Source organism: Lotus japonicus, chromosome 1 (genome assembly GCF_012489685.1).
Source record: "Lotus japonicus ecotype B-129 chromosome 1, LjGifu_v1.2".
NCBI lineage: Eukaryota > Viridiplantae > Streptophyta > Magnoliopsida > Fabales > Fabaceae > Lotus > Lotus japonicus.
Window position 1 is genome coordinate 119482759 of NC_080041.1, and position 27885 is coordinate 119510643.

The following is a 27885-nucleotide window of genomic DNA, read 5'->3' on the forward strand; positions in this document are numbered from 1 at the left end:
TAAAAAAAATAAAAAAAAAATAATGAGCATTGGGCTTTTGAGTTTTATTTATGGAGGGCATGATCTTCACTTATCTCACGTTCCTTAACTCTTTGGTCCTCCATCAAAGAATCAAGTTTTAAAAGATGAGAAATTGAAAGGAAGGTAATGTATTGTTGATGATGCAAACAGTTGTGGGCATGCTTCCATGTGATCATCAAAAGGTACACTATTTTGTTATATTTGTTCGTGTTTTAATTCCTAACTTTTTTTCTGAAAATGTTATAATTCATAATACAAATATATAGAAATGGTATCCTACAATAATTACTTTTATAATTATGAAAAGAAAATCAGTCATATTATTCCCTTTCCGTCGACGGAATTGTCGATTCAGTGGGGGTATTTGCAGGTTCGCGATCTGTTCTTGCAAATTGACAATGTTTCCGTTCAACGTCACTGCAAGTCAGGGAGGAAATTCTGATTTGGGTTTGACTGTTTTTTGTTTAAAGAGGAGGCTACTTCAATAATCAATTTTCTCGACAATGCAAAAGTGGGAGGCTCGTCCTTGAAGGTTTCAATGGAAAAGTATCATCGGGCGAGGGATTTGGGCTCAAATCTGAGCAGTTTCAGACCTCAAGCTCTGTCAAGGAAGGTGTTGAATTTGTCATACCAGATCTGGCAGCGTAGCTCTTTTAGTCGTTTTCTTCTATCACTCCCTGATGAGACGCTTTGGTTGGGAAATCAAAAGGACATTGTGTGACGAGTATCTCGGCTAATGTGAAAAAATGATCATTATCAAAGAGATCTGCAGTATAAAGGGTCCTCGCTTCCCTGACTTTGTGATGTTTGTGGAGGCGGCATGCCCTGGCTGCTTGCTTGAAGAAGAGGAAGAATTGAAGGTGGGAGGGAAGATAGTGGAGAAGAAATGTTCACTGTTAAGTTTTGGAAAAGATTACAAAAAAAGGCTTTTTGTTTTCCGATGTGAGGGTCAATTGGTTGGTTGGTGCGAAAAAAATTCATTGCTAAAGGAGTTTGTTCTTTATGCTTCGTCGGGGGTTGCTTGTCAGCAGTTCCAAATTTGTTTTTTGTGCCTTGGATGAAGAATTTATGATGTTTTGCAAGTTCTTGGGCTCTCCTTTGTGGCTTATTGAGGTCTTTCATTCTAAACTCACCTTCTGTTGTTATCAATCCTATTAGAGTACCACTACCATGTGTGAATTTTCTTTGGTGTCCTTGGAAAATGGTTGCGTCTTGGACTGGGGGGAGTCTTCTTTGTTTGAGACCCATTTTGCTTTTCTTCCTCGTGGGAGAAGGCGTCCAAGAAATATCAAGAGAGGTCACAAGCCTTGCCAGGTGCCCTTGACCATATGTGTGGATTTTGGTTGTAGTTGATGGTGGCGGCTTTTCCTCTGGTGCGATCATGCCCTTGCTTTCTTCTATTCCTTTGGTTCTAAGGAGTGCATTATGTGGTGGTTACTGGATGCGAGCCAAGAAGGCGTGACTTGTTGGAAAGTTTGTGGGCTTGATGTTTGATGGTGGAAACGAGGCGGCTATCGACGACTTGGAAAAGAAAATGAATGAGTGGTGCAAACCCTGAGTGTCAGGACCTCACACGCAAACCAAGTTAAGAGATAGATTTCGAGGAAAACTTAATCTAGGAACCAATACCAATAATTCAGTTCAATTCAAGGATAATAGTGTATTTAAACCTATAATTTAAATGAAAAAAATTTACTTCTAAATGTTTATGGAAATGATATAAAAGTCACTATTAAAATAAAGGTTGTGTTGCTCTAGTTTGGATTATGTGTGACATTAGTCCTCTAAGAAGAGCAGATTTTGCCTGATTTGGTCTAATACCCCGGCTTTATCTATTTGGAAATTGAATTCTTATTTCGTCTCTTTCATGGAAGGGACTTAATTTTTTAAAACTTTTCAATCAAGTCCCTCAATTACTATTATTTTGTGTTTAAAAGTCTCAAATATTCATTTCTATTAAAAAACTTCATAAATTGAATTAATCATTATAAATGCCATTCCCATTAAAATCCACTAATCAAATATTAAATTAACCAAAAATTGTAATGAAAAATATCACACATTCCTTTCTTTAAACTCTAGTTCATGTCCAAAAATGTCCTTCAAAATTATTTGAAATAATTTTCTTACTTTCAATATTTTTAAACTATATTATATATCTAATGCATCATAAACCCTACAATATTTGAAAATAAAATCATGATATAATGATTTTTGACATAGGAAGTTTGAGAGAATGACCAAAACTTTTGATCTTAAAAGTAAGGCAATTTGCTAAAAAAAAATAGGAGAACCAAGATCACACATTTTCCAAACTAAAGTGACTAAAAATGCAGTTAATACTAAATTAAAATTACTTTCATATTTACAATCATATATTAAATAAAAAATTGTCAACCAAAATTCATTAAAGATGGGTAATAAGGGATACAGAAAACCCATAGACAAGTATTGAACTCTTCCATCTCATCTACTAATAAGAGTTTCCCTTTATCTATTCAATACTTCATGCCAAATTAAAATCACCTGCAAGGCACCAAGACGAAACATTGCACCTATTCCTCCTTTCGTTCAATTTATCCCATATACGCCTTTTTCCTCCAAGACATGAGTATTTTGATCCCGACACAATTCTCTCAAACTAAGGTCTCCCTTGCCCAATATATTTTCCTGAATTTTGAACAATCCCTTTTTCCAGGTACATAGAAAACCTTCACCCCAATTTACAAAGGGGTCACTCTCCATTCAAAATCAGCATTTCCCCAAATTGCATCACAGGCTCTATAGTCAATATCCTACGATTTTGTTTCCTGAATGCATATCAGCTCCACATTTTCTTGGACCATAATTTCCCTCATCACCCTCCCATTTACATTGTTTCCTAAGGCCATGACATTGTAAATTAGATGCATGGTTCGCCTTGGTCCGCCCCTCTTCCATCAGCATTAAATCGGGATTATGATCCTTCCTCCTTTTCGTCCCAATGTTCTAGCTCCATTAGCTTTTGTGATCATATCCTTCTTATTCGCTTGAAATGTAACCCCCCATCCCTTACCCATATTCCATAATTTTTTTTTCCTCTACAACCACATTTTTAATCCAAAAAATATTCTTACATTTCACAACATCTGAATCTAAAAGGATATGCTAAGGGAATGAATTTGATGTCTTACCTTTATTATCGATGTAGCTTCCCCATGCATCTTTAACCATTCATGGGTCTGATCAGAGGGTGTTGGTGTTGGCTGAGCTGACGCGACTTGGCTTTCTTGTGATCAAGAATGATTAACGGCTGATGTACGACTACCACCGAGCCTTTGTTATTCAAGATTGTCTCAAGGTAGAATTCACACAAAGGGATACACTAGGGTTAGATGTAGAGATTGAAACAAAGGTGGTACAAAGAGCTAGGGTGTCGCAAGGTTGTTTCAGGTTACTGAGACTAGCCAGTTTTCTATGCCCTGGTGTTGGCCAATCCCAGAAAACTTGGACTTGTAGCTAGGGTCCAATCTTGAAAGTCTCTTTCTATGTTCAATAATATTTTTTTATGTGGCATCATATTCACACCAACTTGGGTCGGAGCAATGCCAACATGATTATCTAGCACCTTCCCTTGAGCCCCCAACGAACCAGGAACCACACTTGTGCCTACATCACTCGAATTGTTGTTAATCACCCTAGTCTCCAAGTGTTCTTCATCTAGGTTTAATGCATTCCCATCATTGACATTGTTTATTGCATTAAGAGCACCATTTGCTTGATTTATAATTTCACCATCTTCGTGTTCCCTTCTTTTACACGTTTCAAACGCACCATCTAGACCTTCATTGAATGGTCAAACTTCCCACTTCCCCCTAGATCACCGTCGAGATGAGGGATGGTTTCTCCTTCCCAGCTACCACTGTCTTCCTTCGAAAACTCTGACTTCTTTTCATGGTCTGAGCTTTCGATGAGACATTCTTCTTCATAAGTATTACTCTATAGACTATGTCACATGGTCAGCCCAAGGGTAAAACCACCCATGCAACCGATTTAGGCCTCCAACAATGTTTTTTTTACCAAGTAAAAAAGACCCCACATTTTTTCTACTAAGTCAGAAGACAAAAAGGCTTACCTTAAAGTTTGCTTTAGGTCTCATTTAGTGTTGGTCCGACTCTGTTATGTCATTCAACTTTACCTCCATGTAATGGAATGTAGTTTATAATTCTAGTGCTCTAATTCGAGTCATAGTAAACTCAAGGTTTGAGAGTGAAATGTTCTTCTCATCTATCAAGACAAGAGTATCAAACTTCATGATTAGATGCTCAAATAACTATTTAGTCCAAAGGTTTATGGAGAATCTTTCACACCGAGTCCATGCAAGCCTATGGCCAGGTGCCAATTTCGGATTTCATGGGTAGATGGACTCGAAGTAATCTTCAAACTAAATATATGCGCCTTCAAGCACTTCTTTAAGATTTGCATTCTCCTCCCTCGTTGGAAAAACTAGATTATCTCCTGTGTACCTCACTTTCACTGACATGAGACCTTCAAATATAAAGCTTTCCTACATGGATTAGAGCTTCTTCAGGCATTCATCTAACCTCCCATCCAAGTGCATATCAAGTTCCTTCCACTACATGGAAGTGTTCCTTGCCAGTGGCGGATCCAGGACCCGGGGTCAGGGGGTTCAATTTTTTTTTTCAAATGAGCACATTGATAAAAATATAATTAAAAACATGTGGTTTTTTTTTGTAAGCAAAATTGTATTAAATAAGAGTATTAGGGGTACTCTAACTTAAGAGATACAAGAGAATAATTACAAGGGAAGGAAAGGTAAATAGAAAGAAAAAAAACAGAACAAGCAGGTCCAAGATCAGTACAGAAAGCAAAAATCGATCCTACAACCAGTGAATTATGCAGACACAAAAAGCTCCCTGCATTCTAAATCTCACCTTCCCCTGCCTATGCAAAAGTCAATAAAACTCTATCACTTTGGGCACAAGACATAACACATAAATACATAATAGTAGTTGTCTAACAGCATCAGCAATTAAGAAATCAAAGCCAAGGGTGCAGATTTGGCAAATTTCACAAGCATCGACCCAAACAATATCTTGGGTTAGACATCCAATCATATGTTGAGAAAACAAACCTCTTCTCATTTGTGCCAAGTCAAAAATCTTTTCTACATCCTTATCACCGTTTCTGAAAATGATTTTGTTTCTTGAGAGCCATAGAATCCAAACCAGTGCATGCCACACAGATTTTGCACCCCTCCTTTGATTTGCTGTCCAAAATTCTCCCCTAAACTGTAGGAAATGTGCTCAACACGATTCCGGTATTACCGATAGTATGCCTAGCCACCTATTGCATTTCTGCCAAAAATCACTTGAAAAATCACTCTCACGTTTATTTTTATTTTTTTTGGAGAAGAAAATGAATGTATATTGATTCCTCAGGCTAATAAATTATTAGTAATAATACACAAGAAATTTCAACAACGTTCATCCTTCCCATGAAAGCTAACAATAGCATGGAAAAATAAACAAAATAACTTAAGAACAGCCGAACAGGTGCTATAATATTTGCAATGGGAGGTGAAGGATGAGTGAGAGAATAACGACGGTCCAGGTCAAGGAATTCCATTCTTTTTTTCAGTCCCTTTCAGATCTGAAGCATCCCTTTCTGCTTTCTGTGCCCTCCTTTCAGATCTGAAGCATCCCTCCCCCTCACTCACTTGAGAGGCGCGCGGCGGTGGTGGCATGGCGTGGTGGTGGGCTGGTGGCCGGTGGTGGGCTGCGTGTGTGCTTCAATGCTTGTTGACGGCCAGATCTAATGAGATTGTGAGAGAGCAAGAGAAAGACTGGGTGAGGGGCGTGACTGCGTGAGTAGCCTGTCTGTTTGTGAGAGAGAGAGAGAGGTACAAGTGGGGTTATGGGTGCAAATTAAAAATCTCAGGGGGTTCAAAAAAAAATTAATACAGGGGGTAAGTAGAATTTTTTATTTTTTCAGGGGGTTCAACTGAACCCCTTCACTCCTATGTGGGTCCGCCACTGTTCCTTGCTGATATAGGCCCCTAAGACGTCGCACCCTAGAAGTTATTATCCACTGTGTTATTCTTTCTTGGTCTACTCCTTCCTTGCATCGATGCCTAGGCATAAATTTTCGTCACGTAGTCTGAGGCTAGTCTAGACGGAGGGTGCTTAGTGTCCTCGTATGAAAGGCACATACAACACTTTGGTTACTATTCTTATCAGTCGTCACATCGGTTGGTTTCTCTAATTACTCTTTTAATTTTATCTCTCTTAATTAACTAGAGGTAGATCATTGTGAACAAATTCATTTTTCTTTTGTTGTATTATAAACACCATTACTTAACTTGCTGTTGAAGGAATTGGCTAAAAAGCATTTTTGGCCCCTGATGTTTTAAGTTTGTGCAAATTCTGCCCCTATCTATTTTTGTCGATGTTTCTACCCCTCATGTTTTCAAACAGTGCACCGTCTACCCCTGACGCAGGGGTAGACGGTGCACTGTTTGAAAACATGAGGGGTAGACGATGCACTGTTTGAAAACATGAGGGGTAGAAACATCGACAAAAATAGAGTAGGGGCAGAATTTGCACAAACTTGAAACATCAGGGGCCAAAAGTGCATTTTAGCCGAAGGAATTCTTACACTTTTGCACATCCAATTACACTCGTCACCCATTCCACTAGCTCTCATCCAACTTTGTAGGGGGAGTTATGATATATACACACCTTTCTACTTTTTTTTCACCTTCATTTCTATTTATTTCTTTTTTCTCTATCAATTAAATCACATATATATCACATCTTTACTTTATCTCTCCTTTCTTCATATCTCTCTCTTCCCCCACCTCTCAACACCTCAAAAATGAGGTGTGAAGATATAATTATTCTTGTAGGGGTGCGAGTGAAATGTTTAATTAACATGGTGCAGAGTAGGGGTGTACAAGACCCGGCCCTACCCGTCAACCCGTCCCAAACCTTTAGGGCCGGGTTCAACCCGGCCCGATCATTAAAAGAGACCGGGTTCGAGTTGATCTTTGAGTTACACGACTTCGGGTAGGGTCGGGTTCGGGTTGACACTCGGGTCACCCGGCCCGTCCCACATATATATTTTATAAAATTTTAATTTATTATAATAATTAAAATGTGATATATGGTGCTCAAATTTATCTTACCATGTGGATGAGATTAAAATGTTTAACATCTACCTTATAAATTAAATAAACGTTCATCAAACTATGGACACTTTCATGCTCTAACAAGAGAAAATCATGTGTGTGTATGATGCACATGTGAGACAAGTGAAGAATGATCAAACAAAATGAGTGACACGTGTATATAAATCAAACAAAATGTAAACCTCTCAAGTGCAATAGATTATGAAAGAATTTGATCATTTCAAGTTCTTTCTTCTAAAAAATAGTTCCAACTTATGACTCTTTAAGTATGTTATTATCTTTAAATTTTACAATTAGTATAAAATAGTCTTAGACTAATTGTCTATCGGGTCAACCCTGTCCCGTCCTACATAGACCCGTCCTAAATTGGACCCGCATAATGTCGGGTTGCTTCGAGTTTAAGGACGGGTTAGGGTCTATGAATTGGCCGGATCAATATTTAGGGCCGGGTTAGAATTAACCAAAACCCGTCCTAACCCGTACCTTGTACACCCCTAGTGCATAGCATGAAAGATATTATAAAGTAGCAGCAGAAATGAGAGAAATGTCAGATGAAAGCTCCTCTAATACCCAATACCAGATGCAACTTTAATCCTTTTTAACCGAATACCATGCTGGTTTTTCTTTCTTCTAGCTTCACCAAATACCATGCTGGGTTGTTGACCCATTAAAAACAAAACTCAAAAGGTCTTATGAACGTGTTGCGGGATAAGAAAGACGTTAAAGCTTAAGATGATAGATAAGATAGCAGGAGGACCAGTTATCAATGGCACAGTGCTATGCTGCCACTAGTCCTACTTCTACTTGCTGTTGCTCTGCTTGAAAACAACAGGTTTCGTTTCATCACGTGGTTGAAATTTTGAGTCGACAGCAATTGGGAAAGTAATTTTGTATCACATCATATATTACTATCTCCGTTCCTATATAACAGACACTTTAAGGTTGTTACACAAGTAGTATTAAGAAGTAGCAATTAATATTCTTGTTTTATTAAAATTACAATCTAAATTCTTATTATACCATTTATCTTTTTTATTAATTCTAACTTTTCAATTTTCCTACCACCCATAAATGAATGGTACTATTGGTAAAACACAATTAATGCTCTCTTGAACTTTGTAAAATGACATATCATTATGAACAAAATTCAGCTAGAAATGGTATCAATTATTTAGGAACTGAGAGAGTATTTCTATTGAATCTTTAATCTTCCCTATAGACCTACATTTATTCAGTGGACATTAATTGCACAGCCAACATCTTATGCGATGAGCTCATAATTACATTTGGTGTCCCCGGATGATAATTTAAGTGGTAAGAGTTTGAGATATATAGGTTGGGAGGGAGAGGTTCAAGATTCAAACCTCGGAAGATATCATTTATTTTTCCGATGTACCATAAGAATTATAGGTTACAATTTAAAATCAACTTTTGAGTGGACCGTTGGATTGAGCCTCAATACTTATGTTGCAAACTTGATTTTTTTTTTTTACCACTAAGGCAAAATCTAAATTCTTCATAACCTAATAAATAACTACATCATAAATTGTAATTCTAAAGTACTTATTTTTTACAAAAGAGAATTGAACCGTCTATCTTAGAAACAAGAGCAGAGAGCTTAACCACTAAGGTTGTGTTTGAGTTTCAATTCATTTGCTTCTAACTCACTTTGCACACATTTCAAAGCACAAAAAGTAGAAGTGAGTATTTGTTTCATTGGGTTGAAAGTACATGACCTTAAAAGTAACACAAATACAAACACACTTTAAGCGAATCAGAAATAATTGCTTCGAACACCGTCACTTCGGATACCGTCTCGCGTTTTATTAGGAACCACATACAGATGGAGCTCATTGAGGGACCTATCTTTTTTAGGATAGGAGTCCTACGGCGCGATGCACAGGGTCAGGAGGCTAAACTGACTATGATTAAGTGGTTCATGTGGTTTAACAAAGTAACCTACTACTTGCATGTCAGGATGCAATCATACATTGAAGTGGAGATTTTTAGGAGAAGATGGAAAGAAGCAGCAAACAAGGACAAAATTGGATTGTTCAAAATGGAAAAAAGGCAAACCAAACTAGCCACTAATCTATTTTGTAAGGAACTGGTTAAAATCCAAGCCACATTGCCCTTCTTTATGGTCAACAAATTGGGACAAGCAGCTTTTATGATATATAGCTGCAATGTTCATTGACCCAAAAAAAAAAAAAGCTGCAATGTTTATAATACTGCAAGCTACACATTTGTAACATATAGCAGCAGTTTCCTCATAAGCTTAAAGGTAATAGGGCAGATCACTTGATAATATCTCATGAATCTTCAGTTGTTGCTGCTTATTATCAGCTGACTAATGTTTCTGCTAATAAACCAGGATGGTCTAAAGCAAATCCAGAGTTGGAGTAAATGCCAAATAAATGGTTGTTTTCAACGTTTGGTTAGTTGAATTAGTGACCATAATTAAAAATAGTGTGGTGGTTCAAAAGTTGGAAGTTTTTGCATGGATAGAATGAAAAGCTGCAAGTGGTAAACCACAATGGAAAGAAGTCCTTCCTTTGGCGACTTGCTAGACTTCACGAAAAAAATGATGAAAATAGGTGAAACCTTTGTGAATGAGATGAGCAGGGGAGATAATTCAATTCAGTTCATGAACACATTAATAGTTCAAAACAGCATGAATGGCGAATGTGAAGGAGTATGAGAGACGGTGAAGATTTGATTGAGCACGAAGACAAGTAGTGTGTTTTCAAATTGCACCCACGCTTATTCTTTAAGTTATGGAATAGTGGAGAAAGTAACAAGAAAATAGTCAATATGCCCCATTAAATCAGAGAGACCATGGGTAAGTTACATCCAGAATTTTCGAATGGCGGGTTAAAATATACCTTACTTTCTTCCAGAGATCCAAATTCTAGATTAAAATAAGTCAAAAGAATCATAGCAAGCAAACCAATGGATAAGTTTCGTGAAAAATCTATGAAAAACTCTAGCAAATGAAAATTGACGAGCATAATTTAGAAACAAATAACTGAATAATAAATATGACATTTATAACTAATTTAGAATTACAACTTTATCTACTCTTGTGAGAAAATATTGGATATGGGGAATGGAGAGGGAACAAATGAAAGAACTTCCTTTTCCACAATAACATAGATAAGGGCTCTTTATTGGACTTAAGAAGGAAAAAAAACAAGCAAATCACAATTGAAAAACTGAAGTTAATACCTGATTAAATCATCCTTAAGGGAACCAAACCAAATCAAATAACTGAAGTTGATTAAGGTTATGCAGCTCAAAATTATCTTAAACCTAGAAATAACAAGTAAACAGCTCAAATATAACACTAAATCCAATCAACTGGTCTTCGGGTCTGGCATGGGGAAGAGGCCAGCACTTGCACCCCTTGGCGGTGCAAAACCTAAGAACTTCTGCAAATTTGTTCTGATACTAATGGAACACAAGAAGTATAGAAATGCCATGGAACAATCAGTGGGATCAGTACCTTGCAACCCTCGATGACTCATCTTCATAACAAGACCAAAAGGCTTGAAGGGCAATTTAGCAACTACCTTTCCTTCAAAGAGTGAATTCAGCAGCCCAAAAACCACAAAGAGAACCAGAGCTACCACACCCCCAGACTTGAACTTGAAGAGAGACAAGTCACGACTTGATTCTTTGAGGCTTGTCTCAACACGGTCAATTTTTTTGGTCTTCGACTTCTTAATGTTAATTTTCTGGCTGTCTGTCTTCATTGTCTCAAGTTTCTTAGAGGCTTTGTCTATGGAGGACCGAAGGTTCTTGTACGAATTGGTACGGTAGATAAGAACCCATGAGATGGCCTCACAAACAATAGCTGTGCAAAAGGATATACCCACCACAGTGAGGCCATCTGAGTACTTGAAATCTGAGAAGGGATATGCCATGGGAAGTATAGAAAAATCTACGAGAAAAAGAGTAAGCAAACTTGAATCTGGATCAAATTGTTTAAACTGCCTGTAAATACAAAAAAATATAAAAAATGAATCATATATTCTTAGAATAGCAGAAAAATTTGTGTGCACAAAAACAAAAATCCTAAAAACAAACAAAAATCCTTAAGAGGAATAAAATTCCTTGAAAGTAGAGTTAGAGGGCTATAATCCATACGTAGTTGCTCTTATTGGATCCTCATTCCTCGATTTTATGTTTGAAAAAATGCACATATCACAGCAAAAGAATGTGTTGTTTGCAAAAAGAACAAACAGAAAATTGGGACTTGTCCTTACTGTTATGCTGTCAAGCATAAAATCCTCAAACCAATTTGGTTATAAGAAAACCAAGTTTCAAGAATGAGTTTTCTAAGATGACACATTGAATTGATTCCCTAATCAAGATAAAAACTTCAGTGTTTTACTACAAAATAGTTGGATTTTTACCGGGCCAAGAACGGCAGTTTCCCTTCAAGTCTTAGGTTTAAATATAACGCCTGCAAATTCAGAAAATAGAAACATGATGCAAATCGCAAGGACATAGCAGCAGCTATCATTATATGATATAATACAAAACAGCCCAAGAATTATTTATTGTAACCAGAATCCAATTCACCACCTGTTTATTATCTTATTAATCTGTTCATAAAATATAGCTATAAATAATCAACTTCCAGGTTTTGCAGTATAACTTCTCTATGATACTTTCTTAGGCGATAACAACATGTGTTATGGAACTTAGCATAGCTAGGAACAGTAATATACCCACAGCACCTACCAAACTAGCAGAATTACTTACTCAGGAGCCAGGACTAACTTTTTCAATAATATACCAATAAATTAAAGCATATATTCCATATGAACACGTGACTTAACAGTTCAAAATTTTAGGAACTGTGTCTTTCTGATTACCAAATATATTATTAGCATCAGAGTAACAGTCAACAAGTCAGTGATTGTCGCATCCTCACGTATTTTTCCCGCTAATAATTTAAATTCGACAATACTAGCTGAACATTCTCATAAGTCACGCATACACATGAAATATGCAAACCCCAGAAAATACTGTCCTAAGCCCCTTCCTCCAGAAAATTTCACCCCACCAACATTAGTGAACCTTTGACCCTACTTAATGGAAACCAATTAACCCTTGCAGTATTAACATGGCATATTGAAGAGCAGGCATATCACATCATGACCGGGCAGAAAAACAGCATCTATTTTGTTGCTATTATTTAACATTTATTATCGAATTGCAGAATCTTGTACTGGATTGTGACTTATGTTGCACAGATATGAGCATGAGGTACTGGATTTTATAAAAACACTAAGGTAAGGGAGCACTTATATATATATATATATATATATAGAGAGAGAGAGAGAGAGAGAGAGAGAGAGAGGAAATTTTATTTTGAAAAAGTCAGCAAAGCATCTTCATAATAAATACACACACACACATTGTTCTAAAAAAACTAATGAAACACACAAGAGAACTGAAAAATGTGCAATAAGCAAGAAAAGAAACACGAATTTAGTATCCAAGCATCCATACTAAATACGTGTACAGCAGCCAAAATGACTCATGCTTCATAGGTTGCGACAGAAGTTACAGCAAAATTCATTAATTAGTAGCTTCATTTGGTTTGTCAACATACTCAATTAATGGTTAGGAAAATGGGAACTGCTGTAAAAGGAATGTTTTTCGATCATTCCCGCCGCAACTACCTTTCGTCTCCTAATTTTACAAGGCTGTTCTACAGTACAGATAGATCTGTTTCTCAATAAGCTCACCAGCATGTTAATGTGCACCAATGAAAAGGCCTCTCTGAGGAAATTACTCTTAAAATATGTGTGTGATTGATTGATCATGTTGGGTAAAAGGGTTGGATTGTCTTCTAACCAATTAGGCATCAAATTCCTATTCCCATTATCACCCAAACATCCAACTCTCCTTGATTAAAGTAATCACAAAAATAGCTAACTGATTCCCCTTTGACATAAATCAAGCATAACATACTATAATTTCAATTAGCAATGGAGCAGTAAGAAATCCTAAAATGCTAAGAAAAAATTCAATGTTTCAAACCTTGAATATCAATCAAATCAACCGGAACAGCCCTTGATCTGAATCCACTGGTCCCGTGCAAGATACGAATCGCTCTGCCATAGATAAAATCAAGGAAAATGAGATGAAAACACGGATTAAAAATATGGTGTTCGATCGTAGATCTGAGAAAGGTAAGCACCTGGAGAAATCGGAAGGGAAAACGATGCGAACAAAGGGAGAATCAGGACGCGATCGAGGGTGAGGTGATAACTAGTTCTGATTCGTTTGAATCTCTGATTAGGGTTCGTGGAGGTTAAAATGTTAGAGCATATCTCCAATGGAGTCCTTAATTTGGGGTCTTAAAATAAGATCCGGATTTTATTAGATCTCATCATTGGAGCTATCCTACATGGCATGAGATCTTAGTAAAAGCTAAGATCCGTGCCTTAGCTCAGGTACTCTCAAATCCGGGATCTTAAATAAAATAATATTTTTTTCTCTCTCCTTTCAATACCAGAACCAAAGTTAAAAATAGTGAGAGAAATAAATAATATAAATATATTAGGTACCGTGGGTTCAGTAAAAAATAAAATAAGATCTCAACCACTAGAGTGAAATGTGCATTGGGACCTTATGAGTGTCTTAAATCTTATGTGGCAATCTGGGCCCACAAAAAGTGAGTTAAGTCCCAAAATAAGATCCCACCATTGGAGATGCTCTTAGGTTTGTGCAGATCAGGAAGGAGAGGGTAGTGTGAAAGGAGATCTGAGATAATATTATTGTTGTTTGGCTTAATTGCAACTTTGGTCCCTGACGTTTACAAAAGCCACAATTTTGGTCTTTCACCTAATTTAATTACATAAATCGTCCCTCACCTAACACTCCGTGAGCAACGTTAGTCATTCTGTCAATTTGCTAACGGAAGGAGGCTGAGGTGGATTAATAATCTGACGTGGACAACACTGGGGAGTGAGAGAGAGTCACATGAGGACCCTTGTACAATCCACAGCCATAAAACACCCTTCCATGACTGTATGGTGTCCCTGATGCTACAAGGAGAGCTTCAACTCCGCAATCACAAAGAATCTTCAGTGGCTTGGACTTGTGGAATCGCCTTCCAGATCCAGAACAGGCAGATGAACCTTCGCTAAATCCCCCCATAACTGTCGAACCCAAGGACCTGCAGCAGTTGGAGAAGCTTCTTCGTCTTTCACGCAAGTTGCAGTAGTTGGAGAAGGACCCTTACCCTTACACGCGAGCTGCCTCTGTTTTATAGGAGAAAAAGGAAAGAAGGTGACCGTTGGAGGTCACGTGCTCCCCATGTGACTCTCTCTCATTCCCCAGTGTCGTCCACGTTAGATTATTAATCCACCTCAGCCTCCTTCCGTTAGCAAATTGACAAAATGACTAACGTTGCTCACAGAGTGTTAGGTGAGGGACGATTTATGTAATTAAATTAGGTGAGGGACCAAAATCGTGGCTTTTGTAAACGTCAGAGACCAAAGTTGCAATTAAGCCTTGTTGTTTATCTATCAGCGTTTAATAAAAGCATTTTATTGTAACAGGTTTGCTTTAATTTTGATTTTTTTTACGGATATTTTATTTTAAATTTAAAAAACTCTTGTTTTGCATAAGATAAGATGAACTTTTATTTTCCAATTTTTTTTAGAAATTGGAAAATAAAATAAAAAAATCCAAGTTCTAACAACAACAAAACAATCAAGGCTTGTTTAATTTGGTCTTAAAAATCATTTTCTGGATTTTTTTTTTTAAATTTAGAAAATATAATTAGCAAACCAAACATGAGAAGAGCCACCACTTGAGCGCCAATGTTGCTCACCCGAAGATGAAGACCACATTTTTCGTATTTGCCCAAATTCTAGGTGTTTGTGATCGCATTTTTGTTCGAATCTTCCTCCCTTTGTCATATTCTGTTCCAGGAGTGGTTTGCCAGTGTCCTCAAGGAAATAAAGAAATTGCTACCAATCATTGTACTATGGTGGGTGGCGGTGGCGGAATGATTTTATGTTTGGTATGAGCCAATGGCTGATGAATCTAGTTCTTCGCCAGATTGATTATATGATATTTCGAGCTGGAAAAATGGCTCGGGGGTGTAGATGGTGCCTTTAAACCAAGCTGCAATGGCAGCGCCGGTCACGGGCCTCCAAACGGTAGTTGTCCTGGCTCCCTCGGAGGAGGGTGTTGTTGCTGATACTTTTTGGGAGAGGGAGACAATTGTTACAGTAAAGAGTAAATTCATTTGGGATTGGAGTGTTACTATGGAATGGGTGCATCGGGAAAGAAATAATGCTGAGACTTCTTGGCGCGAGAGGCTTCGCATGACGGCTCTTCGCAGTGTGTGTGGCGTTTACCGCCTTCTACAGCTATAGAACATTCAGGTTGTGATATCCTTAGTTAGCCTTCGTGTTTTGAAATTTTCCTCTTGTAACAAAAAAAAAAATCAAACGAGTGCTAGACTCTTTTTTTTTTTCAAGGTATCCCACAAGTGATAGATGTGAGACTAATCTCTCACCTTAAGGTTATCGTACTAAGTAATAGGGGTTGGGAAATGTTTTATGCCACTCACAAAAGTTGAGATTCAAACCTTCAACCACTAATTGTTTAAGGAACAAAATGATAAAATAAGAAAACACACTTTATTAGATTCAGTTTATCTAACACTATAATAAAGTATATAGAAATAACTAAAGAATTATTAATCAAAAATAGTAATTTTATAATTGATTGGCTTAAAAACACATTTGATGCCTTCTTCTTGTAAAAAAAACACATTTGATCCCCGTTTATATTTTTTCGCGTGCAAATGGTCCCCAACAAAAATTAACTGCATTTTGATATCCTGACATTAACCTTTGTTAGCAACTTTGGTTTGTCGTCCAAAATTGGTCAAAAATCATAAGTCATGTGCCACATGAAAGAGAAACGTTAGTTTTTTTGACGAATTTTGGATGGAAAACCAAATTTGCTAACGAAGGTTAATGTCGAGGTACCAAAGCGTTATTGATTTTTGTTAAGGACCACTTACACGCGAAGAGTATATGTGGTGGACCAAAAGTGCTTTTAAGCCTAATCTATTTTACATATATAAGTTATCTTAAGAATTTTATCATTAGTTTAAAAAAAGGATTTTATCATTGTCTTAAAAAATAATTTTATCATTAAATTAAAATTCTTAATCATCAATCATATTTCACGTTATCCATTAACTTTTATGAGAACCTAATCTATTTATATCTATCTATCTATCTATCTATATACATATATAAAGGAGACTTGAGGTTTAACATTAAATACATTAAGGAAAAAACTTAACTACCTCTGCATTAACATAAATGAAGTAATAACAAATGTCCTTTGTAATAAATATATTAAATAATAAGATTAAAAACTATAAAAAGAAAATCCAAAAAAAATCTACATTAAATAACAACATTTATAACTTAAAAAACTAACTTGGTTTTTGTATTAGTGACAAATATTAAGATTCAAAATTAATTAATAATAAATAATTTCTTTTAATAAAGAATTTAGAAAAAATAGAATTAAAATTTAAAAAATATCTTTATAAGGTATTTATTATTAACCATAACGTATGTCTGTATTATTTGAAAGAATTTTGAAAAATAATCTTGAATTGATCTATTATATATTAGTAAATTTGACTTGAGGGAGCATAACATAGGAAAATAACTATGACAAAAGTTGAATAAATTTATAATAATATTTTACGTTATTAAATTAATAATTTATTATAATTTTAAAAGTTAAAATTACATAATTACTCTTGGCCTGGATAGGTGTAAGCCTGTTTGGAAAACTCGATTGTCTCTCATAACAAATTACTTTAATTTTTCGATAAAATTATAAAAAATATATTATTACAACTCATTTGGTGATAAGAAAAACTTATTACTTAATTTAAAATGCTTCAAAATAACTTAATTAATTTTCTTATTATTAAATAAATAAATTGTTAAATTCTAAAAATTATTTCAATGATAATTATTAAATATCAATTATTAAGTTTTATTAATATTAATTATTTACACAAAGAAAAAACTAATACTATTTATTAAAATGTCTTAACACAATTTTTAATATTTATAATAAAATATATTTTTTATATTTATTTAAATTTTATTGATTTTTATATATAAAACTCACTTAAATTTTGTATAAAATATATATCAAGCAATGAAACTTACTTACCTTTGTATTAAAATACATTAAGCAGTTTCAAAAAAAAATTATTTTAAATAAATATATTAAATTGAAAAATTAAAAGCTGAAAAAAATTGTACTGTTTTTTTGCCGCAAGAAAGGAACAGACATTTGTTTTGGGCATAAAACAACAAAAGCGCGTCGCGTGAAAAGTAAGTCATTACTTATGACTAAACGACATTTATTTTCAACATAAAACGACACATGATTAACAAAAGCGCGTCGCGTGAAAAGAAAGCACAGAAGAAGCGCGTGGCGTGAAAAGTAAGTCTGTACTTATTACTATAAATGGCATGCACAGTCAATGCTTCCCTTTCCAAAACCCACACAAACCCCTCACTCACTCACTCACTGCAGTGCTTCTCCGGCGACCACCGAACCGAGAATCGAGATGATTATTGCGGCGACGGGTTCATCGTAGATGATGCTTCCGCCGGTGGCATCTCATTGCCGTTCTCACTCTTAATCGCTGATCGCTGCTTTCACCCGTCTCTCTTCAGAGGCTAATGCTGCCTCTTCACTTTTCAACCTTCATCTTTTGTTTTCCTTCATTTTCACGGTTCTACCTTCAATCTCAACCCTAACATTAGGGTTCTTGGTCCGTTTTCCAATTTCCCACACAATATTCAGTGATGGCTTTCTTGATTCGATTGGAAAAGATGAAAAGTTCTTTCACCCCGCAAGGGTATGTATAGTGATGCCTCTTCACTTTTCAACATTCTTTATTTCATTACTTAAAGCTTCATCCCCTGTTTCTTGTCATTGCAGAGGAGCAAGTGCCACGGTTGGACCAGAAGTAAGATTTTAATGTTGGCAGCAGTTTCATACTTGTCTCTTTCTTTCACTTGCTAAGACTTAACGGTTTCCGACATTTGTATTCTTTCAAATGCAATTTTCAAAGTCAGAAGTTGAGGGATCAAATTGCTAGACATAGGGAGATTGAGAGACCAAGAATAAAGATTGAAGTTGGAACAAAAAAAAAGTGTTTCTGTTAATTGAAAATCAAGAATGAAGGAGAGTATCAGGGACAAATTAATAACAAGTGTATCTTTCAGGGACCAAAATGAGTTTTTTCCCATCTGGGGCATGGCACTATTATCATGTAGACACATACTAACTACTATTATGTAATGCGCAGCTGTCCATCCGGTAACATGGGAGGTTCATTGTCAAATGTCTTTTATTCATGATATTATTACCATGTCATTTGCATAACATTTATGCATGTACTTTTATACTTGATTATTATAAAAAAAACTTGCTGAGATTTTTGCATATACTTTTATGCTCGATTAGTTGACATGTTCCTTGTTCTGAGGTCTAGATGCAAGAGGTAGTTTGAAGTTCTCTCTAATGGCTGGCTTGTTGGTGCCTAATTGTAACTTGTAAGAGGGTTTGGGAATACTGATTGCTGACTTTCTGAATTGATACAGTATGTTGAGAACTGTGAAGCAGTACCAAAGATTTATATGATATTTTGTGCAATGGCAACCCTTTCTTTTTCCATAAATGAATATTTTTCGGGGATAGGGGGTACCTGTTTCACTGGAAAGCGCTGGGGGGGGCTTTATGTTCCTAAATGATGTTTTGAAGTTGAATGATTCAAACATATTCATACTCTTGGTTTAAATATAGAAGTAGCAAGTTCAAGAAATTTAAAATATGAAATTCTGCATATCTGTATAATGAATAGGTTGTGTACAGAGATGATGTTTGCCTCATTATTCAAGCTCTGAAATAGGGGATATTGTTAATGTTTTAGAACAATTCAAGCAACGCAAAAGAGTTATTTTGTCTGGTGCTACACTTCTCAACTGATTCCAACATGACTCTCATGGGTTCAAGTCTTGTGTTCCACTTTTGCTTGAAATTTGCTGAAAACTTGATTGTATTTGTTTTTCTAAATTTTTTCACCATATCCCCATTTTGCAGATACTGAAAAATGTGTAAATGGCCAGAAAATTTCTTTCCTCACTGTGTATCCCATTTTTGTGTTAAATAGGGATTTTCTGACAGTTGAGCATCTCCTGGATCATACATAAATAACAGCGTGCTATATGTTGTAATAGAATTTCGTGCACTGCCGCTAATCTAGTGTAGAAGTAGAACCGAAGAGCTCCTCGCCGCATGCTTTTGGGATTTGGGGCTGCTTCATTCCTGTCTCAGTCTATGAACATGTCTGGTGATGTGGGTGGCAAGTCCTTCATTGCTTCTGCAAGGATAACGGGTGGTCCCTCTGTGGATGAGGTGATATATCAAGTTCTTATCTTTCTGGAATATTTTACCTTTATTGCTTTTCTTCAAAATTCCCCCTTTAAATATGAGTTTGGTAGACTTTTCTTTGTGTTTATCTTCCTCCACTTAAGAAAAAATGTTATTAACTCAAACCCAATGATGTTTATGCTCCTTTAATCAACTGGCAGTATTTATTATATAATTAAAAATCTTGCCTCATTGCCCTTAATTAGAAGTTTGATGGTCTTTGGGTGTTGATAACTGGATAATGAATAGGTCATATACTCAGTACAGAGGTGATGTTTGCCTCATTATTCAAGCTCTGAAATAAGGTTGATATGGACTGGTGTTTAGAACAATTCAAGCAATGCAAAAGAGTTATTTTGTCTAGTGCTGCACTCTTTTTGCTCAACTGATCCATCTGCTATGTTGTCAACATGATGGCTAAAGTCTTGTGTTCCACTTGTTGCTTGAAATTTGATGAATATTTAATTGTATTTTTATTTTCTAATTCTTTGCACCATATTCACATTTTGCAGATACTTAAAAATGTGGAATGGCCAGAGCAGTTCCCCTTCAAGGAGGAGGATTTTCAGCGATATCATGAGTAAGTTGATTGAAGAATTATGATTACATTTCCCCCTCAAAGCAATTAACTTGCTTTAATATCCTCAGTGTGTTGTAAATTTGTTTGTGCAAAATAAGAAGCTTCTGACAGATGAACAACTCCTGTATCATACATAAAGAACAACTAACCCTGTGTCGTAATTGAATTTTGTGCACATTATGGAATCTTGGCCTAGCAATTTATGGATTATGCAGTACGATTCCTTGTTACCGGGAAAGACATGTTGGCATGCGTTTTATCTTTAAAATTTCTTTCCTTAAGGAAGTTATGATTCTGAACTAAACAGATCTTTCTATTTCCTTTATCTGTATATGATCGTTATCAATTACTAAAGTTACTATCAACTATAATGGGTTTACAATCTCTGTTATATCAATATTGTAGAATTTAGGTAATGAAACATGACTTAAATGTGAAAGATTACTACTTTCTATTAGTATGTGGAATTATGTTATTGAAGTTAATGTTTTGCTTTTGTTCATGTCCTTGCTTTCTATACTTTCGGATGATGGTAATTTGAGTGCTGAGCTTTCTTGGGGTGCCTAAAAGCTTTCCCTTTTTGAGAATGCAAGTGCCTAAAACGAGATAGTTAATCATGTGAACGATGACCCTAAGATCGCGAGAATGTTAATTTCAATTGTGGACCCTTGTTTCCTATGTTTTTGTCCCTGTGTTTTTATACTTTTGGATGATGGTAATTTGAGGGCTGAGCCTTCTTGGGGTGCCTAAAGGCTTCCCCTTTTTGAGTATGCTAGTCCCTAAAATGAGACGGTTATTAATGTGAACGATGACCCTAAAGTCGCGAGAATGCTAATTTCGATTATGGACCCTTGTTGCCTTTGTCCCGGCCTCTGCTTTTTATCATTTCGGATGATGATGATAATTTGAGGGATGAGCCTTCTTGGGGTGCCTAAAGGCTTCCCTTTTTCCAGTAAATTGTTTGAATAATGACATTTAACATTTGACTGATATCATCAATGCAAGTCCGTAAAAAGAGATGGTTAATCATGTGAATGAAGACCCTAAAGTTGCGAGATTGCTAATTCTGATTATGGACTGTTGTTGCCTTTGTTTCTGTCCCTGCTTTTTATACTTTCGGATGATAGTAATTTGAGGGTTGTGCCTTTTTGGGGTTCGAAAAGGCTTCCCCTTTTTGATTATGCAAGTCCCTAAAACGAGACAATTAATCATGTGAACGATGACCCTAAAGTTGCGAGAATGCTAATTTCGATTGTGGACCCTTGTTGCCTTTGTTTTCTTTAACATGATTGTGTTGTGTATGCTTTTGCTGAAAGGTTGTTCAGACCTACTTACATTAACTTGACATCACTTTTAAACTTTTGATATCTGTAACTAGTGTTTTCATACTTCTGTTGCTTAGAATATTTTGGTTTTAGGATCAAAAATCAAACCTACATCTGGACATGGCATGTGTGCTTGTGAGATTTCAGTCTTTTACCGTTTGAATTGTATAATTGTAATTGATGGGGTTTCTTTTGGTTTTACTAAGTCGAATGAAAGGTGTCTTACTTTTGAAGAAGGCAAAGGAATATGGTGCAGTAGAAATTTAGATAAATGAGTGAGTAGAGCTTGTGCAAACACCTCTGCAGATTTTATTGTTATTCTTGAGGTGAGGGCAAGCAAATTCTCGGTCACATCATTTAACACTATGTTTTTTTTTACTGACAAATACAAACATTGTTGCAGAGCTCTATTAAGAGAAGGCTGCTGAATACTGGCTCATATGGCGGTTTGAAGGTGATTCCACCTTAGCGATCTGATGCAGAGTATATTGTTTCTATATAACGTTGGTAGTCTCTTTAAATACAAGTTTGTACTTGATAAATTGATTGTTTTGTTAGCATTTTGGTCTTCAATTTTCTAAAGAAGTTTACATCAGAAAGGAAAAGTGGGTTGTGGGGAGGGGGAGGGTAAACAACACACCGTTCTTAGTCTTTAATTTGTGAGGATAATATGTTTCATATTCTTTAACTACTCTTCAGTACGTTTCTAAAGCACTAAGTTAATGGTGGAATTCTATTTGAATTTTATGCTTCCTTGGTAAACAAGACACCATATAGTCTTTAATTTGTGAGAACAATATGTTTCATATTCTTTAATACTCTTCACTACGTTTCTAAAGCACTTAGTTAATGGTGGAAAAGGTTAACTTGAAGGCTCCATAGTGTAGATTTGGGTTGATGTGGCTCGGAGTGTTAATTTATTGAATGTAAAAGCAAACACACACTTATGTTATCTGGGTTAATCTGATATACCAGCAACTACTGGGCCACCTTATGTGATTTCTACTTGGCCTAAGTGGATGGACCAATATGTCTTGTTATTTATGTTTAGTAATTTTTATTTGGCTTAATCCTCAAATTAGTCCTTGTCTTTGTCTCGCCGTCTGATCTAAGTCCCTCACCGGAAAAATTTGTGGAAAACGTCCTCACCTTTGCAAAACGTCTGGAGCAGGTCCTCGCCGGAGCCCGGAGCTCCGACGAGTGATGATTTGGCATGCTGACTATGTTAATGAAGCCTACGTGGAATTTAAAAATAAAAACAAAAATTACACATAAGATAATTAAATTAAATTAAGAAAATTAAATTCAATTAAAAATCCAAACTACATTAAATTAAATTGCACATCATAAAATTTTTTCTATTTCCAGAAAATCAAAACATCTTCATCTCCTTCTTCATCATCTTTATCATCTCACAAACATCTTCATCTTCTCCATCCAATCATCTTCATCCTCTTTTCTCAATACTCAAATTAAAAAACCAGTATTACTTAATCTTTTTTCATATATGATGGGATCTATACATTGCCATTTGTCCAGAGAATCTCGACCTATTTACAAATTAAAATCAAAGGACATGGCAACATAAACTACCACAAATCAACTAAACCCATTGTTACCAAAAAATCAACTAAACCCATTCATCATCAGTCACTGCAATTAACCACAATCAATTCCTTTCCTCTGCAACCCATCTTCAATTTCTTTCATGGTGTCACATACCACCATTGTTGGCCAAAAATCTAAATCATCATCAACAGAACCCATGGAGCCCTCAACCTCAACCCCACCATCATCATCATCACTTTTCTACCCTCTTCATTATCATTATCTTCTACCATCTTCATAGATTCTTTTCTGAGAAACAATTTTTTTCCGTCTTCTCATCTTCCTTCCTCTCCCACCATACCCACCCACTCCCCACCGCCACCCTTAACCACAAACCCCTAAATCTCAGTTTATGAGAGAAGGAGAAGGAAAAAAGGGTGAGAGAGTGGATCTGTGATTGGATCTGCGAACACCGTTTTCGCACCACAGAACCCCAACCCCACCACCACCTGCAACCGATCGCAAGAAAGGCACCGCCGTTTGCAAAGGATATGGGTTCTTTTCGCGATTTGGGTTCTCCAGCGATCTGGGTTCTTGTGTAAGATCTGGGTTATGATTATCTTTCTCTCAAATCTCTATTTCTTTCTCTAGATTTTCGTTCTTTTGCTTGGGTTCCTCGGTGGTTTTTTTGTTTAGAAAGATAAAGAAGAAGATGGTGGGAGGGTGAGGTTGGGGTTGCTGGGTTTATTGAAGATGGATGTTGGTCCTATTATGTTGGAAGCTATTTGCCTAGTCTTTTTCCATCCCACGGTTGCAGTGTTGAATTTTTCAAATCATGTACTCATAAGTTTGGATGTTACAAAGTATTAGTTCTTTGTTTCTGGGCTGGGATACAGAAGATGAAGATGATTGTGGAAAGAGAAGAAATCTTTTGGGATTTCAATTAATTTTATTTTATTATATTTTTTAATTAAATTAAAATATCTGATGTGTAATTTATTTATAATTTTTATTTATTTTTAAAATCCACATAAGCATCATTACCACAGTCAGCCATCCAAATCATCACTCGCCGGAGCTCGGGGCTCCGGCGAGGACCTGCTCCAGACATTTTGCAAAGGTGAGGACGTTTTCCACAAATGTTTCCGGTGAGGGACTTAAATCAGACGGCGAGACAAAGACAAGGATTAATTTGAGGATTAAGCCTTTTTATTTTGATGTTTTATATTCCAGAATGTTCCTACTAGTAGAATGATGTCTCTTGTATGACTCTCCTTAGACTATGGGTTTACCCTAACAATAAAGTGTAATTTCTGATGAATGAGGAAAATATCAAAAAATGAGGTTGCCTCCCAGTTTTATTTGTCCTCTCCAATTTTCCTCTAACCCTAAACTGATTGGTTCCTTAATGGGATTTCCAATGCTATTATACTCCTGGTTTGTGCTATCAGAATATCAGATTAGAAGGAAGATTTTAACTGCTGTTTGGTGTAATGCCTGTACCACTTTAATGAAAAATTGAAAGCAGAGTCAAATAAATAAAAAAAGGAAAGAATAAGAAGGGAAAGAGATGATCAAGAAAGAGGATCATATATAATTTTCCTTCCAGGAATCAAATGAAAAACATGTGTTTGTTATTTGTAAAAACTTAAAAACATAATAGGGAAAGCAAAAATGAAACATGTCCTCCTCTTACTTTTTCCTTTCTTGCCTTTTTTTTTTGTGGTATACTCTTTATTCTTAAGGATCAAGGTACAAGATTACAGCTCCCATTTACCATATTCTTGATGGACTTAAATCTGGGACCCTTATCACCAAACTTGTTTTTTCCATAAAGCTCCAAATAATCTCCATAGCGGTAATTACTTGGATGCATTGGAAAGTCTGCTTCCATTCTTATCAGCCATGACCCTGTGTACAACACTCTTATACAATCCATTGCTCAACACTTCAATTTGGTCACCTGTGTTGACAAAAATGGCATTGTTCTTTGAAGGTGGGATGTCCACCCATTTGCCATCTTTGGAAAACTCCAATCCAGGAACTTGATCATCCTGGAGCAAAAGATGATACCACCAGCATTTGTGTGCTCTCTGAGTCCTCTCACCAGTTCTGGGTTTGGACAGTGAGGGTACTTGGCTACTTTTGCTCCCATTGCAGGACCATCACTTCCAGAAAATGCTTTCTTGATGTAATCCTTCTCCAAACCAAGGTTTTCACTCATAAGCCCAGATAAGTCCTCTGCCAGTTGAATGAGTTTTTCAATTTACTTTCCATTGTTTGCCTACATGCATTTACATATCCTTGTATCAGGTTATGTGCATGTGCATCTTAATATTGAGAGTTGTGCATTCTACTATGTTTGTGTGTTTGTTTGAGAGAAAGAGATAGAGATTTTGAGTTGACTAACCGAAGCTCCTCAGAGGTTTGAAATCGGCTTAATGTTAGAGGTAGGAAGATGCCAAATGAAGAAAGCACTTTCCCAATCTATATCAGAAGCATTCTGTTTTTTCTCCAAGCTCTTTGCTTTCTCAGACTCGTAGAAGCTTTTGCTTCAGGTTTTCCTCATAGTGAGTGTTAATCAGCTGCTTCACCTTCCCCATCAGGTTCTTGTCAATTCCATGGTTTTCAATCTGCATAAACAATGTGTTAAGTAGAAAACTTAACTAAGTCTAGATAGAAAGGAGGGAATGGGGTTTGAACTTGGAAGAGATTACAATAAAAAAACTTATTCTCTTTACCAGAAAACACCCCCAGTTTTTACAAGCCTCATGCAGAAGTGCCATGGTTTCACCCCTTTTGTTGAGAGTGCTGAAATCTATGACAGGGATAGCCATTTCTGTGCGAAGATTTTGTTTGCTGAAGAGATATAACTAGACAGGGTATATATAGGGCTACATAAAGATTTAAAACTCTCTTAACACTCTAACTAGAAGCACTTAAAGTAATTTGAAAGTTTACTATAGTTAGAAAAGACTTAAAGTGATTAAGAGTGCCTTGAGAATGACAAATCCAAGCAAATTTTTCTACGTTCAGATCATTTACATTTTTTATCATTTGTTTGAATCAGCAACTAGATTTTCGCTTGTAAACCAAGTCTTTAACTTACTGCTTTTGGAGTCTAATTTCACATGGGGTATCTCTAAATACATAGCTTTGGGATAAACTCTCTAATTGAGAATGATGATTAGGTAAAACTCATATAAAGTAGTGACTCGTGATTCAAATCTCTTAACAAGTTAGCTCACGCTTCTCTAATCAACTAATGTTTAGGTAGTCCAATATTATTGTTGTATACATAATATTATAAGTTATAACTAATTGAGTGTGTTTAGATACTAGTTGAGTGTAGTGGCAGAGCCACAGCAGGGGCCAGCTGGTGTAGTGGCCCCGGTGAAGATTTTAGAAACTTTTATTTATATATATAGCTGCCTATCCCATATGAAACGAGAGACTTTGAATGTGATGGGCAATGAGTATATAGCAAGAGCACACATATCTTTTCTTCGTTTTTTTGTACGCTTTGGATCCAAGTTAGACTATACATTTTGGGTGATGTCTATTCAAGTATCCTTATCCAAGGTTACTGTGAAGTTATTTTAAACTTTTTTAAGGTTACAGAAATTTTTGTGTGTTGCAAAATTATTAACTTGTTCATGATATCTCAAAGAACCATACAAGTCATCATTGCTGTTGTAAACAACATCTTCAATTGCATGTGCGCCTTCAACGCTGTGAGAATAACAAAAAGTTTTGTCAGTAGCAATTCATAAAATTTATCTTAAGCAATTTGTTGTTGTGTTCCCTAGATACATGGCTGAATCAGTCCAAGTGTTGTTAAGATATGTCATGTAAAGGGAAAACGCCGACACATTAGTTGCAAGCGTTTCGGTCGGCTACCATACTCGTCCTCAGTTGGAGAATTCATAACAACATTTCATGCTTCCATAACTATATCTCAAAAGTCCTTTGGATGGACATGCAACTTGCATTCTGCCTTCACATTTTTAATGTGTAATTGACATAACAAGTCTTTTGACATAGGAAAACCTCTTCTACAACAATTATCAATGCACCGTTTCTATCCGTCAACAATTTCATTTAATTCAATGGTTAAAGCACGTCATCTCTATGCTCCGTGGACATGTAAGACCATCTACAATGGTTTGTTTAGTTTACCCCCTCTCAACACAATTTTTTCTCTTCCCAACACTCCACATCATCTTCTCTCTCCAATTCAACAAACTCTCAACAATTACCAACTCCAATGGTTTTCATTCAACACCCTACCCTACCACTTTTTTATTTCATATTTTTATTTAATTTTATTTTTTTTATTATTTACATAAAATTACAATTATTATTTTAAATTAAATTAAAGCAATAAACACTTAACAATTTAATTTTTTTTAAATATAGACAATAATTTAAGATGGTGAGAGAGATAATAACATGGTGAAAAACTTGGTTTTTTTTTTGTGTCCAAATCAAACGAATTAAGTCTCTATTTATAGAGAAAAAAAAATCATGAATTTTGGTATAAATTTTTTTTTCAGAAATTTTTTTTTGAATGAAATAATTGAGTTCAAAAGATAAGGGTAAAAGAAATCTGGCGACCCAATCAGATCCTAACACGTGGCAGTCCAAGGAATTCCGTCAGATTCTCTCTCCTTATCCCAGGCGCGTCACGCGCCTTGTCC

The 27885-nt window shown here is 36.0% G+C and overlaps 1 protein-coding gene, 1 long non-coding RNA gene and 1 pseudogene across 5 annotated transcripts; 1 reads left to right on the plus strand and 2 right to left on the minus strand.

Annotated features, from left to right (window-relative positions):
• Positions 1 to 10239: 10239 nt before the first annotated feature.
• Positions 10240 to 13588, minus strand: LOC130729834 (uncharacterized). Of its 4 annotated transcripts, none has more exons than XM_057581672.1 (4): positions 13428 to 13588; positions 13268 to 13341; positions 11629 to 11678; positions 10240 to 11153 (listed from the first exon to the last, which is right to left on the minus strand). In XM_057581672.1, exon 4 carries the CDS (start codon positions 11134 to 11136, stop codon positions 10567 to 10569), a length of 570 nt encoding a protein of 189 aa, XP_057437655.1. In that variant the 5' UTR covers positions 11137 to 11153; positions 11629 to 11678; positions 13268 to 13341; positions 13428 to 13588; the 3' UTR covers positions 10240 to 10566. The 4 variants fall into 4 exon arrangements, with proteins under 4 accessions (XP_057437655.1, XP_057437653.1, XP_057437656.1 ...); XM_057581670.1 differs by having other exon boundaries at positions 10240 to 11206; positions 13428 to 13587; XM_057581673.1 differs by lacking the exon at positions 11629 to 11678.
• Positions 13589 to 17802: 4214 nt separating this feature from the next.
• On the plus strand, positions 17803 to 22379 carry LOC130729835 (uncharacterized). The gene is made up of 6 exons (XR_009016136.1): positions 17803 to 18155; positions 18239 to 18266; positions 19473 to 19717; positions 20245 to 20312; positions 21844 to 21963; positions 22041 to 22379. It is a non-coding gene; the product is annotated as an uncharacterized LOC130729835 (long non-coding RNA).
• Positions 22380 to 24627: 2248 nt separating this feature from the next.
• Positions 24628 to 25451, minus strand: LOC130722200 (1-aminocyclopropane-1-carboxylate oxidase 1-like; annotated as a pseudogene).
• Positions 25452 to 27885: the final 2434 nt, after the last annotated feature.

Coding starts and splice junctions, on each gene's coding strand:
- LOC130729834 (XM_057581673.1), bottom strand. CDS start 11,136: ATGGCATATCCCTTCTCAGATTTCAAGTACTCAGATGGCCTCACTGTG.